Source organism: Camelus ferus, chromosome 18, assembly GCF_009834535.1.
Source record: "Camelus ferus isolate YT-003-E chromosome 18, BCGSAC_Cfer_1.0, whole genome shotgun sequence".
Taxonomy (NCBI): Eukaryota; Metazoa; Chordata; class Mammalia; order Artiodactyla; family Camelidae; genus Camelus; species Camelus ferus.
Genome location: NC_045713.1, coordinates 13,866,214 through 13,882,284, shown reverse-complemented (window position 1 = coordinate 13,882,284; position 16,071 = coordinate 13,866,214). Strand labels below are relative to the sequence as shown.

General features: G+C 58.9%; 2 protein-coding genes across 7 annotated transcripts; both read right to left on the bottom strand.

Annotated features, from left to right (window-relative positions):
• Window positions 1-1,380: 1,380 nt before the first annotated feature.
• Window positions 1,381-4,168, bottom strand: DNASE1L2 (deoxyribonuclease 1 like 2). Its single transcript, XM_032460206.1, is given in 8 exon segments — window positions 1,381-1,701; window positions 2,112-2,363; window positions 2,485-2,616; window positions 2,619-2,775; window positions 2,855-2,938; window positions 3,033-3,121; window positions 3,211-3,349; window positions 3,669-4,168. Coding segments are annotated over 8 exon segments (1,125 nt in total). The 5' UTR covers window positions 3,887-4,168; the 3' UTR covers window positions 1,381-1,647.
• Window positions 4,169-4,551: 383 nt separating this feature from the next.
• Window positions 4,552-14,664, bottom strand: E4F1 (E4F transcription factor 1). Of its 6 annotated transcripts, none has more exons than XM_032460199.1 (14): window positions 14,473-14,664; window positions 11,859-12,010; window positions 10,694-10,799; window positions 8,168-8,361; window positions 7,918-8,038; window positions 7,611-7,763; window positions 7,341-7,534; window positions 6,766-6,975; window positions 6,381-6,489; window positions 6,004-6,221; window positions 5,538-5,736; window positions 5,307-5,449; window positions 5,172-5,234; window positions 4,552-5,090 (listed from the first exon to the last, which is right to left on the bottom strand). In XM_032460199.1, the coding sequence occupies exons 1-14, from the start codon at window positions 14,627-14,629 to the stop codon at window positions 4,734-4,736; spliced, it is 2,376 nt and encodes a 791-aa protein (XP_032316090.1). In that variant the 5' UTR covers window positions 14,630-14,664; the 3' UTR covers window positions 4,552-4,733. The 6 variants fall into 6 exon arrangements, with proteins under 6 accessions (XP_032316090.1, XP_032316095.1, XP_032316091.1 ...); XM_032460204.1 differs by having other exon boundaries at window positions 5,568-5,736; XM_032460200.1 differs by having other exon boundaries at window positions 6,381-6,486.
• Window positions 14,665-16,071: the final 1,407 nt, after the last annotated feature.

Sequence of the window (16,071 nt, the reverse complement as noted above, 5' to 3'; positions counted from 1 at the left end):
GCCAGGCAGTCGTGGGCCCTAACAAGCCACACATGACCCCCACCCACACCCCTGACACAGGGAAAAGCCCTTGGGCAGCCATGTTTGGTGTGTTTGGATGGAAGGCATGTACAAATTTCAGAGGAACTGAGGTGAGGGAGACATTCCTTGTGAAGCATTTTACATTACAAGCATCCTAAATCTTATTTTAGAAAGAGCTAGCAAGAGAAGCTTGTCCAAACTCTTGAAACAAAAGTTTTCCTCTCCCGTACAATTCAGATCAGCTCTCAAATCCTGCCAAAGTCGAGATGCTTTGAAAACCAGAAACCTCATGGGGCTCCTGTCAGTTACACTGTGTACCCCAGCTCTGCTTATTCCCAATCCTCAGGTGTTGGGCTTACCTGAGAAAGAGGCCACTGTTCTCCCTGATAAGTCCTTGCCTTGCCCAGGGCTCCTGAGGAGGAACCTACCAGGGAGGCACCTTTGAAGGGGCTGAACCACTGTGCGCTGTTTGGGTTCTATGGGCAGGACCTTAACCCAATCCACCTGCTCACCACTAAGGGGGCTCTCCAAATGTCCCTGGGCTGCTGACCAGCTGAGGGCAGGGGCCAGCCTTCCTGACCTCCCCAAGGACTGCAGCGCTGGGTGTGGCAGGACCCTGACATAAACAAGCGCCTGAAGGGTCCTGCAGGCCTGGGAATTGGGGCTGTAGGGGGAACAGCAGGGCCTGGAGGTTGGCTTTGTACATCAACCCTACATGTGTGTGAGTGTGTGTGAGCACTTATCCCCTGCTGCCCTCAGTACAATTTTTTTTTTAAGCGAATGAGCCTGGCTGAGACCCAATCAACTTTATTGACGGACACTAAAATTTGAACTTCATATAATTTTCATATGTCACGAAATAGGATTCTCCTTTGGATTTTTTTTTAACTGTTTAACAGTGTAAAGATCACTCTTGGTTCACAGGCCATACAAAAGCAGGTGGTGGGCTGCATTTCATCTGTGGGCAGTAATTTCCTAACACACACACACCCCCACCATCTAAACATATACTGTCTGGACACTTACTTCTTGCTGGCAATTATGTAACATCTACTTCATTATTAAGTGAGGATGATAATACAAAATTTGCTTAAGGCTTCATCTAAACTGCTGGTTTAGTACAAGTTCTTGAAAGCAGTTTGCAGAAACAAAGAACAACCAGTGAGCACACGAGCTGCCTTCTGGAGCCAGCCTGGTCTGGAGTTGGCTGGTACCCAGCAGGATGTGGAATGGGCAGGGCTGGCTGTCCCTGTCCTCTAAGGGGGCTGGGACCAGAGACCCACTGAACTGCAGGACCAAGGTTTGTGCCCCAGAAGGGCTGAGTCCTAAGAAATGACATGAGGCATCGGAGCTGACAGGTGTGTGGTCTTGGCTGAGTATTTATTGAGCTCAGCTGTGTCCCCAGCACTCTACAAGGTGCTTCTCACAACCCTATGAGGTAGGTGGTGGCAGCCCAGTTCATAGTTGGGGAAACAGGTTCCAAGTGGTCACATCACTTTTCCAAGCCCTGCTGACCCTGCCCTTCAGCCTTGCTGGGGTTAGCTAGCCACCCTGAAGAACTCTTGTAAGACAGTTGCTTGTGGCCAGAGTCTGCAGGCGTTGTGCTCTGGCCAGGCCTCAGAGCTGTCAGTGGGACTTGAAGGTCACCTCCACAGGAAAATGGTCACTGATAGCAAGGGCCTGGAGGGAGGAGGGGCCAAGCCTCAGAGGCTGTGCTGAGCAGCCTGTCCCCTCTCACGCTCCACCCTAGAAAACTGCCCCAACTCGGGATGGAGCCCAGTGGGTATCCACAAACCACTGCATGGGGGTGGGGGAGCAAGCTGGTGAGGACTGGACTGTCCACCCTAGCTATTACCTGTAGGTGGGTTGGGAGTACAACTGGGGACCCTACTTTGGAGAGACAAGGAGCTTCCTATAGCGCCATCCCAGATTTGTTCCATTCAGCCAGAACTGAACCACTGAAGGTCTTTTCTAGAAACGCTAGTGCAGGGAGGGGTGCGCAGGGTGCACTGAGGTTGGGCCCAGCCGCGGCCTTGGGACCCCAGGACCCTGTGCTCCCCTCACCCCTGCCGGACCCAGCCAGCACTCACCTGAGCCTGGTCCAGGCCAAGTTCTTCCTGAAAGTCGTGGACAGCGGCCGACATGGGCTTCAGGCTACTGCGCAGGCGGGCGCCACAGAGCACGATGCGATCGTAGGCACAGTCTGAGTTGCCCACCGTGGTGTCGGCGCTGTCGGGGATGAGCCACTTGAAGACTTCGCTGCTGCGCAGGCGGATGACCGCCCAGTCCTGAGCCCGCACGTATTTGCAGTCAGCGTTAAAATCGCCCAGAAACAGCATGTCCTGCGGGGGACCACAGAGCAGGGCCTGAGCCTGCTGGAGGGGCGGGCCAATCGCCAGCGCGCGCCTTCGGGAACCCGGGACCCTGGAGGGAGGGCGGGGCCATGCGGACGCGGGGGCTTACGTCGGTGCCCCACTTGTCGATCACGTCCAGGTACACGTCGTAGAGCGCGTCAATCTCGGCCACGGCCTGGTGCGGTGCGGCATGCAGCGGAATCAGCACCAACTTCTTGGCAGCTGCGGGAGTATGTGGGCATCAGGGGTTGGGGCGGGGCCCGCAGGAGGGGCGGGGCCAGCATGGGGCGGGGCCTCACCAGAGCCAGGTGCTGAGAACTTGACCACGAAAGGTTCACGACTGAAGGCATCCTCAGGGTCCGGGTACTGGTACGTCTCCACGACCGACACCGCGTCCTTCCTGGGGGTAGAGGGTGGGTGAGGTCGCTGAGCGGCCCCCGGTGCCCCGCGCGCCCCGCCCCCGCGGCCCCGCCCCTCACCTGTAGACGAACAGGTACATTTCCTTGTACTGGTCCCGACCCAAAGGCTCGCTGCTCACGAAGTTGTACTCATGTTTGGACACGCTGCAGAGATACCGTCCAGACCCGGAGTCAGGGCATCGCGCCGAGACCTGGGATCCTGGCCCCGGCTCCCAACGCAGGGCCCTACCCACCACACCTGTTGATCTGCTCCATGAGCGCGTACACGGCGCTCAGGTCGGGGTCTCGCACCTCCTGCACGAGCATAACGTCATAGCCAGCCAGGATCTAGGGGAGGGGCCGGCAGGTGCGGGGTCACTAAAGGAAGATTCGCCCCAGAGCCCAGCTGCGACCCCGCCCAGGGTCCCCGGCCTCACTTGTGCGATGACGCTGCCGCAGGCTGGGTCTGACACTTTGCTGTCGCCAAAGCTCTGGATATTGAAAGCTCCGATGCGCAGCGCCGCGACTCCAGAGGCCCCCAGCGCCCAGAGCGCTGTCAGTAAGGCCAGGGGCCCGCTGTCCATGGTACAGAGCGGGCCAGCTTAGGACAGACACAGCCCGCTTGAGCGCAGATTTAGAGTTGGACACATCGGCCCACTCCTCTCTGACCCGGCTGCAGGGGCTCAGGGGAACGGGGGACTGGACAGGTTCTGCCACCCATTGCTGGCTGGCACGAGGGCACATCTTTCCCATGCTGCTCTCCAGTCTCCCCAGGGTGGTAGGCTTGGCTCTCCGCCCATGACCATCCTACTCCATGGGAAAACTGAGGCCCAAATATTAAGACCCCATTCCCATCTAGCCCCCCAACCCAGCTCAGCCCCACCCCCAGACTCACCTGAGGGATGTGGATAGGCCTGTCAGAGGCTCAGGATCTGGGTCCCAGTGAAGATCTGAGGTCCAGGCTGAGAGTGAACAGACTTCAAGGGCTCGGTCCAGCAGCAGCGCTGGCACCCCAACTTGGTGGTAATTTGAAGCCCTGGTCCAGGGAGGGGCCAGACTGTGCTGGGTCCCGCCCCCTCCACTAATTTGGACACTGTAAGTCCCAGCTCCCATTCCCAGGAGACCCCCCCACCTCTACCCTCACCCCAGGACAAGGCAGCAGGACATCCACCCTGAGACTGCTCTGCTGCCCCCACGCCTGTCAGAACAGACTCAGAAGGCCCTGTCTGCCCACAAGCTGCATCAGGACTGGGGAAGAGGACCAACCAGCCATGCCCATGGTCCAGGCCTTGCTCTCATCCCCGCCCTGGAGAAACTAGGTCACCCAGAATCTCCCTCCTCAAGCTGCACCCCCTCAGGGAAACAAGGCAGCACAGGCAGGAAAGACCAGCCCCATTCCTCCTGCCCCATATCTCCTACCCGTCCCCTCAGGGTAAAAAGCCAAGGCTCCTGGTTGTCCAGCCTCATTCCTCAGCCCCAGCGCAGCCCCAGGGTTGGAGGCTGGGAAGCAGCACCCCCTTCCCCCTACCTCGGCAGGACTCAAGGAGGTTGGGGTCACAGCTCCAGCTGGGCAGGGCAGTGGCAGGAGGCTGCCTGTCCACATGCCAATAACACCTACGCACCACCAAGGTGCCGCCAGCCCCGTGGGCAGCCCTGGGTGGGGTGACCAGACACTAGAGTATAGAGTGGCCTGGGCATGCAGTGGCTGCCAGAGGGGAACCTGCCAGGGCAGTGGCACCAGCCCCCGAGGCTGCCACTGCCGCAACATCACAAGCGGCGGGTTTCTACGTTTTATTGTAAAGCAACCAAAAACTCTGTATTTACACTCTCACATCTCCCCTGAACACCTTAAGTCTGTGCCCCATCTTCTCTGTACTCAGCCAGGCAGGTGTGGGCAGGGCACTCAGGGTCCCCGCGCCCTGCCTCAGCCCAGCCCACTGGGACCCTGCAGGCACCCATGCTAGACGATGACCGTCTGCACCTCGAGCTGGCCCTCCGGCGAGGCGATGACCAGCTCGCCTGCATGCTCCAGGATCTCAATGTCCTCCGATGAAACCATGGTCACAGTGGCCTGCTCGGCACCATTTGTGCCCGAGCGGGCTGTGAGCACAGTGCCTTCACTGATGGCCGAGGCCAGTGTCATGGCCACCTGCTCTGTCAGGCTTTCAGGGGTGGCAATGGTGATGGTGTCCGCAGCAGCCGCCTCCGGTCCCAGCTCCGCCTCCTGGTCCATGGTCACGTTCTGCACAATAATCTGGTGCCCGGCGCTGGCCTGGTGCACGATCTGCTGCACCACCTTCATGATGTGGCTGTCTACCTGCGGGGGGCTCATGGCTCAGCCAATGAGTCTGGGTGAGGGTGCAGGCCGCCCCTCCCCACCCTTCCCCGAGCCCCTCACCTCTGTCTGGGTGCCCTCGATGATCTCTGTGGCTTCACTGGTCTCCGCATCATCCGCGGTGGCCTGGATGGAGCATCAGAGTTCAGCCTTGCCCGCCCCTGGGCCCCAACCCAGCCCCAGCGGCCCCACACCCACCTCAATGATGTACTCCTGGGTGTCGGCCACCACAGATGAGAACTCAACCAACACAGTGTGTGGGTCTTCTGCAAGGACGGTGGCGGCTGCCGCGGGGCTCTCCTCAGACACCAGCAACTCCTCTACCTCCAGCAGGCAGCCCCCTGCAGTGGGGACAGCCACAGCGCCCCTCAGTCAGGACTGGCCGACTGCAGCCCCTCGCCCTTCTCGCTGCCCCGCTCTGGCCCCAACCTTTGGTGCGCAGGTGCCGGTTAAGGGTACCGTGTTCCGCAAAGCCACGGCCACACTTGTAGCACTTGAAGGGCTTCTCGCCCGTGTGGTGCCGCACGTGCCGCACCAGTGAGCCTTTCTCCCGGAAGCCTCGGCTGCAGAATGGGCACACATGCGGCTTCTCCTCCAGGTGGGTCCGGAAGTGCACCTGCTGGGCATTCTGTGGAGACCCACTGTCAATGCCAACCTGGCCTCGGCCATAGCTCAGAACTCGGCTTTCCCAGCCCACCTCTGGAACCGAGGGAGGGGGTCCATGGGCAAGGGGTGAGGGCCCAGGCCAAGACTGAGAAGGCTGGGGGTGAGAGGGAGATGAGGGAGGTCTGGGGCAGGAAACAAGACAAGTATGGCTCAGGGAGTGAAGAGCCCACAGATTTGGGATGGGGGGTGGGTGGTGGCAGGAGTCAGGTGCCAGGGTCAAGAGGCCCACCTTGGTCTTGTAACGCTTGCCACACTCGGGACAAGGATAGGGCCTCTCATCCGAGTGGACGCGCCGGTGGCCACGGACGTGGGCGATGGTCTTATAGAGCTTCCCACAGTCCCCACAGCGGAAGCGGCGCTCGTGCACGTGCACCTCCTGGTGCTTCTTGAGCAGGTAGGCCTTGGGGAAGGCCTTGCCACACTGCATGCACGTGAACGGCCTCGGGCCTGGGGCCACACTTGATATCAGGCCAGGTCCACCACCCAAGGGCCTGACCCCAGCCGCCCGCCACCTGCCCACAGACCACCCTGACTGCACACCCAAGGGCACCTCCTGGCTACCCACAGGCCATCCACTGCCTGGTGCCCCACCATCCTGCCTCCCACCTGCATGGCCCCTCTTGTGGGCCTCCAGGGTAGCCGCCGTTGGGAAGGTCTCACTGCACTGAGGGCATGGGTGGGTCCTGGGCACAGCTGAGGTCTCATTGGCCACCTGCTGGGAGAGCAAAGCATGCCTCCAGTGCCTGCTGCAGGCTGGGCCCCAGCAGTAACGAGGACAGACCTGAGGCACCCCCACCCTGGTAGGCTCCATCATGGGCCCCAGGAAGGCAGTAAACAGATCAGGGAACAAAATCAATGCAGAAAGTGATGCAACTTTCTACCACAGGGAGCAGGGAGCACAAGGAGGCAGGTGGCAGCCAGGCCAGCATGGTGACTCCATACCCAAGGTCCAGCCGCCCAGAAGGAGCACACTGGCAGGGCAGGCACCTACTGTCTCCACTTGCTCCACCTCCAGCAGCGGCAGTTCTGGGGGACTGTCTCCCAGGGGCTGGGGGCTGGCCGCAGTGGGAGGGGCTGGCTCCAGGGCTCCCTCCTCCCCAGCAACCCGCTCAAGGACGATGCCAGAGTTCTGCATGGCCTGGTGCAGCAGGTTCTCACGGCTGCCCTCACTGGAACAAGGAAGCTCCTCGGGGCCAGGGGGCTGCAGGGGAGGCAGATGGAAGGGGCTGGCCAGGCAGCCCAACACACAGCACCCACCTGCCACCACTGCACAGGGCAGCCCCAAGTGGCCCTGGGGGCCACTGTCCACACCCAGGATCTTCACTCAGGAATACCCCTGGGAGCCCCACAGCCCACTCCACCTGCCCTCGCCTCCCCACCTCATCCCCAGCTCAGTCTACCTCGCCCCTCCCTGCCCTCTAGCATACCAAGGGTCTCCCATCTCCCCTGCAACCAGACTGGGTGCCAGGAAGGCAGGCCCAGGTCAGTCCTAGTCCCACTGGAGCCAGTGCCCAGAACCATGCCCAGTGCTGAGCAGACAAAGGCCGCCCCCTGACCTGCCCCCACCTCTGGGGCGAGAGCTTTCATGCCCAGGGGAAGCTCTTGCATCTGGACATGGACTTCGTGGATAACAGTGCCCTTGGCATCTGTCACCAGGTGAATCACAGGCGACGTCTCCATGGGCTCGCCTGTCACTGATGATGATGTAACAGTCCCCATGGTGGAGGTGCCAGACCCTTTAAGGCAGAACCGAGAGAGTCCTTGAAGAAACACCCAACCAAGGTGGCACCCGGAGAGCAGCCAGGGCCAGGGCAGGGAGACTTCTACCATGCTGACCTGCAGGAGCGTCCTCTTTGCTGACAACCACATCTTTGCTCATGCTGAAGCGGATTTTTTCCGTGCACGGGGTGAGAGACTTGAGGTGCCGGGTCAGCGCACCCGACTCCCGGAAGCTCTTCCCACACTTGGCGCACTTATAGGGGCGCTCATCTGCAGAGAGAACAGAGTCAGTCTCGGGTGGGGACAATGGCCTGGCACCAAGGGGAAGTCAGGCCTTGAGCCACAGCCCCACCAGCACCAGGAGCCAGGGCCCCACAGGACCAGCAGCAGTGTGCCATGCACTCCTGGCCCCAAGGCCACTCACCTGTGTGCCGCCGGTGGTGCCGGATGAGCGAGCCCTTGGTCCGGAAGGAGGCCCCACACAGTTTGCACTCATGGTCCTTGCGGCTGCTGTGAGTGACCATGTGGGCCTTGAGGATGCTGCCCTGTGAGGAGGGGCAGTGAGGTTCAGGTACCTCCCTGGGCAGAACTGGCAAAGAGGCCTGGCCCCCAAGCAGGCATAGCTCCAAGCACACCAGGTTGTGGACTGGTCGGCCCAAGGCCCGGGGGCTCACCGTCTTGAAGGTCTTGTGGCACAGTGTGCACACGTAGCGGCCATCCTTGTTCACCAGCAGCTTGACCTGGGCCTGCTCGCCCTCCCCAGCGGGCCCGGGACCCTGATGGCTAGGGCTGCCCGGGGCCTCTGCCATCTCGCTGTCCCCTGGCTCTGCCTCAGCGGCCACAATGACCTCTTTGATGTGTCCGCCACCTGAGGAGAGGCGGATCAGCCTGAGCCTCGGGTCGCCATGGGCCCTGCCACCTCCTGGGATCCCAGTCCAAGGACACTGCCGAGACGCGGCAGAGCTATACTGACCAAGGCCCAGGTCATGGCACCCACTCAGCCTGAACAGGTGGGAGGCACTCCCCTCCAACTCCGTGGAGCTGCCCAGAGGAGCTCCAGGCCTCCAGAATGTGTCTGGTAGGGAGATGCACCATGGACACAGATGCCCCCTCCCCTAAGTCAAGAGGAGCACACAGGGGTCCTGCCATCTCCAAGGGCAGCAGAATGCTGGCGTGGAGGCAGTGGACAGGCCAGCTCACGGCCGTCTGCCCTGCTTGCTGCCCCGGCTCCTGCTGACAAAAGAGGGAAAAGGCTTCAGTTCCAAGGCAGGCGGGCCAGGGCCCCGGCCTGCAAGAGGGAACACTCTCCACATGCCTGGGACACCCTGAGGAAGGAAGCTGGGCTTTTGCAGTTCTCATGGGTGTTAAAGAAATCTGACAATGTGCGAAGCCAAGCTGTAAACACACTTTGCATTTTCTGTTCAAAAAAAATGACGTGTGGGAAACGGTTGTGAAGCTGCTTCTTAGAAACCATCTCAGTCAGGCTGGCGTTGTGTTTTGACAAGCCATTCTCTCCAAACTGAATGGAAGCACGGTGACTAAGAATTAAGGGCATCCCTGTCATGCCCTGGCTGATGCGCCTGAAGCTTTATTTTCCCTCCGCCCAGAAAGCGAACTTCCAAAAAAACAGGGATTTCTGCCAGGCTTGGACTTGAGTTTGAGTGTGAGGGGTCAGGAAAGGGGGGAACATGGCTGCCCTGAGTCCAGAGATGAAGTGCAAGTTTATTTCCAGGGATGGGAAGAGGCAGGAGGGCCTGGAATAGGTATCCAGCCCCTATGTAGCCACTGCAAACTGTGCCCCCAGTCCAGTGAGGAGTGAGGACCCCCAAGCCATGGGATGCTGGCGGCTGGTGGTTTAGGACTCTGGCCAACCCTAGGCTCCAGATCACTGAGCAGCTGACACCAAGGGGACATGTGGGGCACCTAGGATGCCTGCAAAGGGGAAACTCCCAAGGTGCAAGAGAAGCAGGGGGTGCCCAGAGAGGAGCCCCTAGAGCACAAGGAGCAGCCCAGGCTTGGGCGTGGGTCAGCTGGAGGCCGGATGGCTGGAAGGGCCCGGCTACCCAGGAGGCCAGAGCCTGGAGATGCTGTCTGAACCCAGGGAATGTGTTTTCCCATATGACACCACCCACACCAGAAACTACAACACCAGGGCTGGAGCATGGCCCCACCTCCCACAAGACAATATTCCTATACCAGAGTGGCAACAGTCAACTGTCCTTGTCCGCAGGAATGTCAGGGGAAAGACAGTGGGCGAGAGAGACAGCTGTCCTGCTGCCTCCTTGAGGTGGGACTTCGGCAGAACAACCTGCTCTGAGGTTTCCCTCCCCCGAGGTCTCCTCCACCCTTTCTTCCTGCCCAGCTGGTCCCAAGTGTTTCCCAAGGTCAAGTTCTACCTGTTGCCCAAACCTGCTTCCTGTCCAGCTGCTTACTCTCATCCCTGTCCAGGCCCTTGCCCATTCCTTTCCCAGCCTCCCACAGCATCATCCCTCCACTGCCATGCTCACACCCAGACCCTGCTCCCTCGAGCTACCCTTTGAATGTCCCAGCTGCACGCTCACCAGTCCCCTATTAACGAATATTGACCCAACCCAGACCTCTCAACACCCCCTCCCCTACAGCACATGAGTGGAGCACTTTAAAAGAGCCATCAAAGAGCCTGACTTGGCGTTGTACGCTCTTAAAAGCCATGTGAGAATCAGGTGAGGAATCATCACCCCTACGCCAGAGGGAGTGAGCACTAGGGAGGTGAAGGCCAAGGTCAGGGGTGAGTTGGAGCAGCAGGTACAGCCCACGCATACCTCAACCAACCCTCCAGAGCTGACTATGGAAGGAGGAGGGGAGGAGGCAGAAAAAAGGGGAAGATTCTCGAAGGACCAGGGCAGAAACAGTCTGGCGAAGCTGCAGGAGAGAGCAGCCAGCTCCTGATCACATACAAAGTGAAGACTCCCAGAGGCCCAGGCTCTGGGCTCTCCCTTTCCTAGCAGGGCAGGACCTGGTGCCCTATGCTTGCTCTTCCCGCAGGCCCTGCCCTGGGGAAGGTGTACAAAAGGCCTCAGCCCCTCCCTGGCCAGGCCTTGCTCTTGGGAGAAGAGGGATATGGGCAGCAGAGGTCCCCAACCTCTAACCTTGACCAGGGACAGCTACCAGGTCAGAGATGCCTCAACATGAACAGCCACAGTGAGGCCAAGCCAGCTTACCGACAATGTCAGGTGTGTGGCTGATGTCGGCCGTTAGAGCAGCCGCCTCCACCACAATGTGGGCCACGGTGATGGGTTCCTCTGGGCCTGCTGCTGCCGGCACCACCTACCAATGGGGGACAGGACAGAGAAGACTCGTTTGCAGGGCTCCAAAGCTCCTTTGGCTTGGAGGACGCAGGCTTCGGTTTATGTCCAGGTGGACAGCTGGTTGGGGGCTCTCATCTCCCACAATGGAACACCACTCTGAGCCTGACTCCCAGCCTGCACCCTTCCACCCAGGCCTGAGGGTCAGCCCCATCACTCTAATGCCTCTGGCCACCGAGAACCCCATGTGGAGCCCTGATCACCCTCAAGGAGGACTCCAGGACGAAGTGACCAGAAGCTCCAGTATGAAGCTCTGCTGGCTCTGCAGAGAGGAAGGTGAGTACCTACACCCACCAGCCCCAGCCAGGGGATCAGGGGAAAGGGCCCAAGGGATGTGGGGCCTGGGGCCTTCCTGGAGGAGAGGACACCTCTGGGAGGGGCAGGAAAAGAGCACAGGGTCAGAGTGAGACAACTCTGGGCCCACTGTCCTCTGGACCACTCCCTGGGGTGACCTGAGGCAACCGACTTCTCTCAGAGTCTCCTTTCCCACTTTCATATGATGAGGATGACGAGTGTATCCAGACCTTGGGGATGCTATGGACTCAATAAGACTGTGTGTGCACAGCCCCGGGCCCATGGGGCACAACCAAGTTGGCCATTTGTGTGACAGGGTGCGGGGACCCACAGAGCCACACTTTGTTTGTGGACTCCCCAGGAACTGTATATACAGGACAGGAGACAAGACAAAAGGACAAAAGCCACCACAGTACTGCTGAACCAAGACAGGTCCTTGGGCTCCAAGAAAGGAGCGACCCCAGGCCCCTAGGCTTCAGCCAGAGGCTGCTAAGAAGACCAGCCATCCCAGGCCATCCAGGAAACCCCAGAGTACCGCCAGGAGTTCCCCAACCCATAAATGGATGCCTGCCCTCTGCCCGCCCCGTGTCAGAGGGACCCAGCTGCACAGGTCTAGCCCAGCACGTCACCTCCTACTCCTCCTCCTGCTGTCTGGTGAGCCCAGGGAGCAGGGCACCCAGGGGTGTGCGCATGCACATGTGCAATGGCGGGGTAGGGGGGGCCTCACCTCCTGGCCCAGCAGTGCAGCAGCAGCAGGGGTGGCAGGCAGGGCTTCCTGAGGGACCCGTTGGCAGACCTTTTGCAGCTTGTGCTGAACAAAGTCCTCCAAGGTGGTGAACTCTGCCTGGCAGCGGCCGCATCTGTGCACATCATCCTCATCTGCAATGAGCCTGCATCAGTGGGGCCTGAGGGAGACTCCAGATCCAGCCAAATCCACCCAAGGGTGGAATGAGAACCAGAGGCACCTTGCCCAGCCCTCCCAAAGGGGCTGAGAACACTCTGAGAAAATCCCCTGGAGGTCTGCAGAAGCAGTGCCCATCTCGGGGAAAGCACCATCCAGCGGGGTGTGGTCCTGACCAGACACTTAAGACTGCAGGGATCTAAAGCCCCTACTTCAGAAACGAGGGGAGAGGGAGGCCCAGGGAGTAGCTGGGAGGCAGAGAGATTCACCCAAGCCCGTCCGGGGACAGTGGAGGATTAGGGTTTAAGACTATTGGGGCTTGCATGTGATCCTGGGCACCTCAGTGACCATGTCTGGATCCGTTTTCTCATCTGTAAAATGGGCTGACTCAGTATATGTGTGTGCAGGGCACAAGGGGGTTAGTGGGCTGCTTCTCACAGGGCTCTAGCTGGAAGGCCAGCCCTCGGCAAACGTTGGGGAGGTGGGGCACCCTGACCCATGACCACTCTGTTTTCACTCTGACTTGGTGCTTCACTAGTTTCAAACAGGCAGCATCTCCCTACTCTGGTGAAGTTGCCCAAGGTGGAACTTGCCAGAGGGGCTCCACACCTCAGGGCCACCACAGCTGAGCCCCTCAACCATCTGGGCCAACTAGCCATTGCTTGCCCCAGGTCCTGCAGGAGAGACTTCCTGCTCACTGAGTCCCCTACTGTGTGCCAGCCACCTCACTGGGGACATCACCAAATCTGCCAGCACCCTGAGGAAATGGAAATGACTATTCCTACTCTAGAAAACAACTTGAGATTCAAGGCCACCCAGATGGTAAGTGTTGAGGCCAGAACCTAAACCTGAGGGTCTACTCCAGACACCCTACCATTCGCACCAAGAGATGGGGGATGTTCCTTCTGCTTTCTTAGAAGTCTGTCAGCTCCCACCACCTCACATGCAGTCCCACATCAAGGTCAAACCCAGGCTTAGAGTCTAGAAAGAGCTCAGTCAATGGCTATTGAATTAATGATAAAAAGGCCAAATGGCATCCATGACTCATGCACAGGAGGCCACCTGACAAAGGGCAGTCCCCTCCACATGGCTGACAGTCACAAGCCAAGCACTCAGGTGCCTGCTACCCTCCTCCCATCCCACTCACCGAGTCTGACTCAGCACCAACACGTTGCCATTGAAGGAATCCCCACCACAGAAGGGGACAGGCCCAGCCTATGTAACCCTGAGATAAAGCCATGGCAAACCTTATCTGGGCACAGCAACCTCAAAAAGGACCCCTCTCCAGGTTGGCACTGCCCTCTGTGGTACTGCCCCTCCCCAAGTTGGAATAAGGAGCAAGAAAAAATGCACTGAGAACACAAATTCTGTAAGGACAAAGACCACCTCCCTGATATCACCAGCCAACTCCCCCTGCCTGGTCCAGTCTACAACCTCATGGGACAAGTTCTGAGGGCAGAGACAAGAGTTCTGTCTTCAAAAGCTATCAGTGCCCCTGTGAATGAGCCCTTGATATGTCACCAGCACTGTTCTCAGAGATTTACATACATACTCTCTTTTGATTCTCACCACCATCCTATGAGGCAGCAGAACCCAGAAGTTAAGGGAGTGAGTTGAGTAGTCACACAATTCTGGCACCCAACCAGTCCTTGACACTTACTAGCTGGATGACCTGGTCACTTTCACATCTTTGAACCTCAGTTTTCCTCATGGGAACAATAGTAAAAAATAATAATAAATGGGAATAATAATAACAATAATAATAATGGCACCCAGGGTTGACTGGAGAATGAAAAAAGCTGATGCATGGGAAATGCTCCATACTGTATCGTCAACAGCAGCATCCCCATTCTGTAAGGGAACATGGAGGCTCAGGGAGGTGTGTGATCACCTGCTCAGGATTGACTAGCTAGAAAGTGTCTGGTCTGGGACAGAGCTGGCTGCAGCTTTCCAGCACTAGGCTCTGCTTCCTCCCCAAGGGTCCTGAAAAGACCCGAGGCCCCGCCCTCCCAGAGCCTCCAGCCACACCCCAGCCAGGGCCCTAGTGGCCAGACAGGTGCAGTGGGAGGGGGCCCGGTGGAGGGCAGGGCCCTGCCCTGACAGGGAGGCCGAGAGGGGCCGGGTCGTGAGTCTGAGGGCAGGGCTGGCGGTGGAGGCGTCCGCGGAGGTCTACACGGACAGCCCCGGTGGCTTGGAGAGCCGTAAGTATCCGTGTATGGGCACTGGCGTCCACGGGGTTGATGGGCGCCAGGCAGGAGAGGCCCGAGAGTCTGAGGAAACCGGGAGGCTCGTGGAAAGCTATGAGGAGACCCGTGAGGTCCGCAAGGAACCGGGTCTGGGAGGGTCTGCCGCATCCGTAGCTCAGGCCATCCGGGCCTCCGCCAGCCCGGGCTGAGCTGCCCCCACCCCAGCCGCGCCCGGCCTGGTCCGGCCCTGTTACCTTCCTCGCTAAAGGGCGCCGGGAGACCGAGAAAGCCACCGGGGGCCAAGGCCGCCGACGCCGCCGCGACCCCGCCCTCGCCCGCTTCCCGCCCGGCTTCGGCCCGGGCTTCTGCCGTATGCGCGGCCGTCACCCGCACTGCCATCGCGCCCTCCATGTCGCAACGCGCCGCAGGAAGATGGCGGATTTACGACCGTGTCGTCATAACAACGGGCCGCGCCAAGGCGAGCGAGAGAGAACCCAGAGAGGATGACGACGGGGCGGGGCCAGGGTGGGTTTGACGGGCAGGCGGCGGGGCGGAGCCTTAGGGGTGTGGCCCGGGACTGCAGAGGCGGGGCCAGGCTCAAGAAGACAGGGCGGGACTCCTGGGAAGGATGTGGTTACGGCGGAGCCGACTGACAGGCGGAGGGGAGGAGTCGGGGGGAATCACCTGCGGGGCACGCCTTGCCACAGTAGGGGTGTGGCCACGCCTGAAGACCTAGGGCTGGGACCTGGAAGCCGCTTCAAGGCTTGCTAGCTGGAGGAGAGGGGCGAGGTGGACTGGCTGCTCCACTGGACTGCCCCTGGGCGGGTGCTGCGGCCGCGTGTACCCCGCCAGGAACCCAGCTCGAGAGGGCTGCTGCCGGGGTACAGCTTCAGCTCGGACCTCTAGTGTGATGCTCGCCGCGCCGCACCACCCTCCTCTGTAGGGGGCAGAACCTTTAATCGTTGACCCCAGTCATAGGAGAAAACCCGAGCTGGGGATGGCTCACGGGTAGCTTCACTAAGCCTGTATTCTTTTGTAGTTTTCGAATTGTGATAAGCACATGAAATTTACCGTTAGTGACAATACATTCATAATGTTGTGCAACCAGCATGGACACGTAGTTCCAGAACATTGTCATCATTCCAAAAGGAAACCTGTACCTATTAGCAGTCACTCCCCATTCTCCCCTGCCCCCAGCCCTTGGCAACCATTTTTTTTCTCTATAGACTTGTCTTTTCTGGGCATTTCATATAAATGGAATTACACCTGTGGTCTTTTGCATCTGGTTGCCTTCACTTGAAATAATGTTTTTGAGGTTCATCCAGGTTGTAGCATGCAGCAGAACTTCATTCATTTTTATGGCTAAGTAATACTCCATTATATGGATAGATCGATTTATTTATTCATCTAGCACATTTGAGTTGTTTCCACCCTTTCTACTGTTGTGAATAGTGCTGTTATGTACAAGTTCCTTTTATTCTTTTAAAGGTTGTATTTAGCTCTTTGAAGCTAAGGGCTTTACAGGATCTCATTTAAGATACCAATTATGCCCATTTTGAAGTTACAGAAACTGAGGCACAGATTTGATAGGATACTTGCCCACGGGCAGACCAAAGACTCTAACCCACGGCTGTCCAGAGTCCTAGAAACCTAGACTCACAGTGCGTGCTCTCCCAGTACAGTTATTCTCTGTGGCTCAGCCCAGTGCTGGATTCCAGAAACCCAGGTGAATCAGACCCAGTTCCCTCCAAAAGGCCAATCTCCAGGGAAGACCAAGCACAGACTCAAGGGCCCCAGGCAGAAAATAGGCAGCTCTGCCCTGGGAAAGGCACCAAGAAGAGATTGTCTCCATG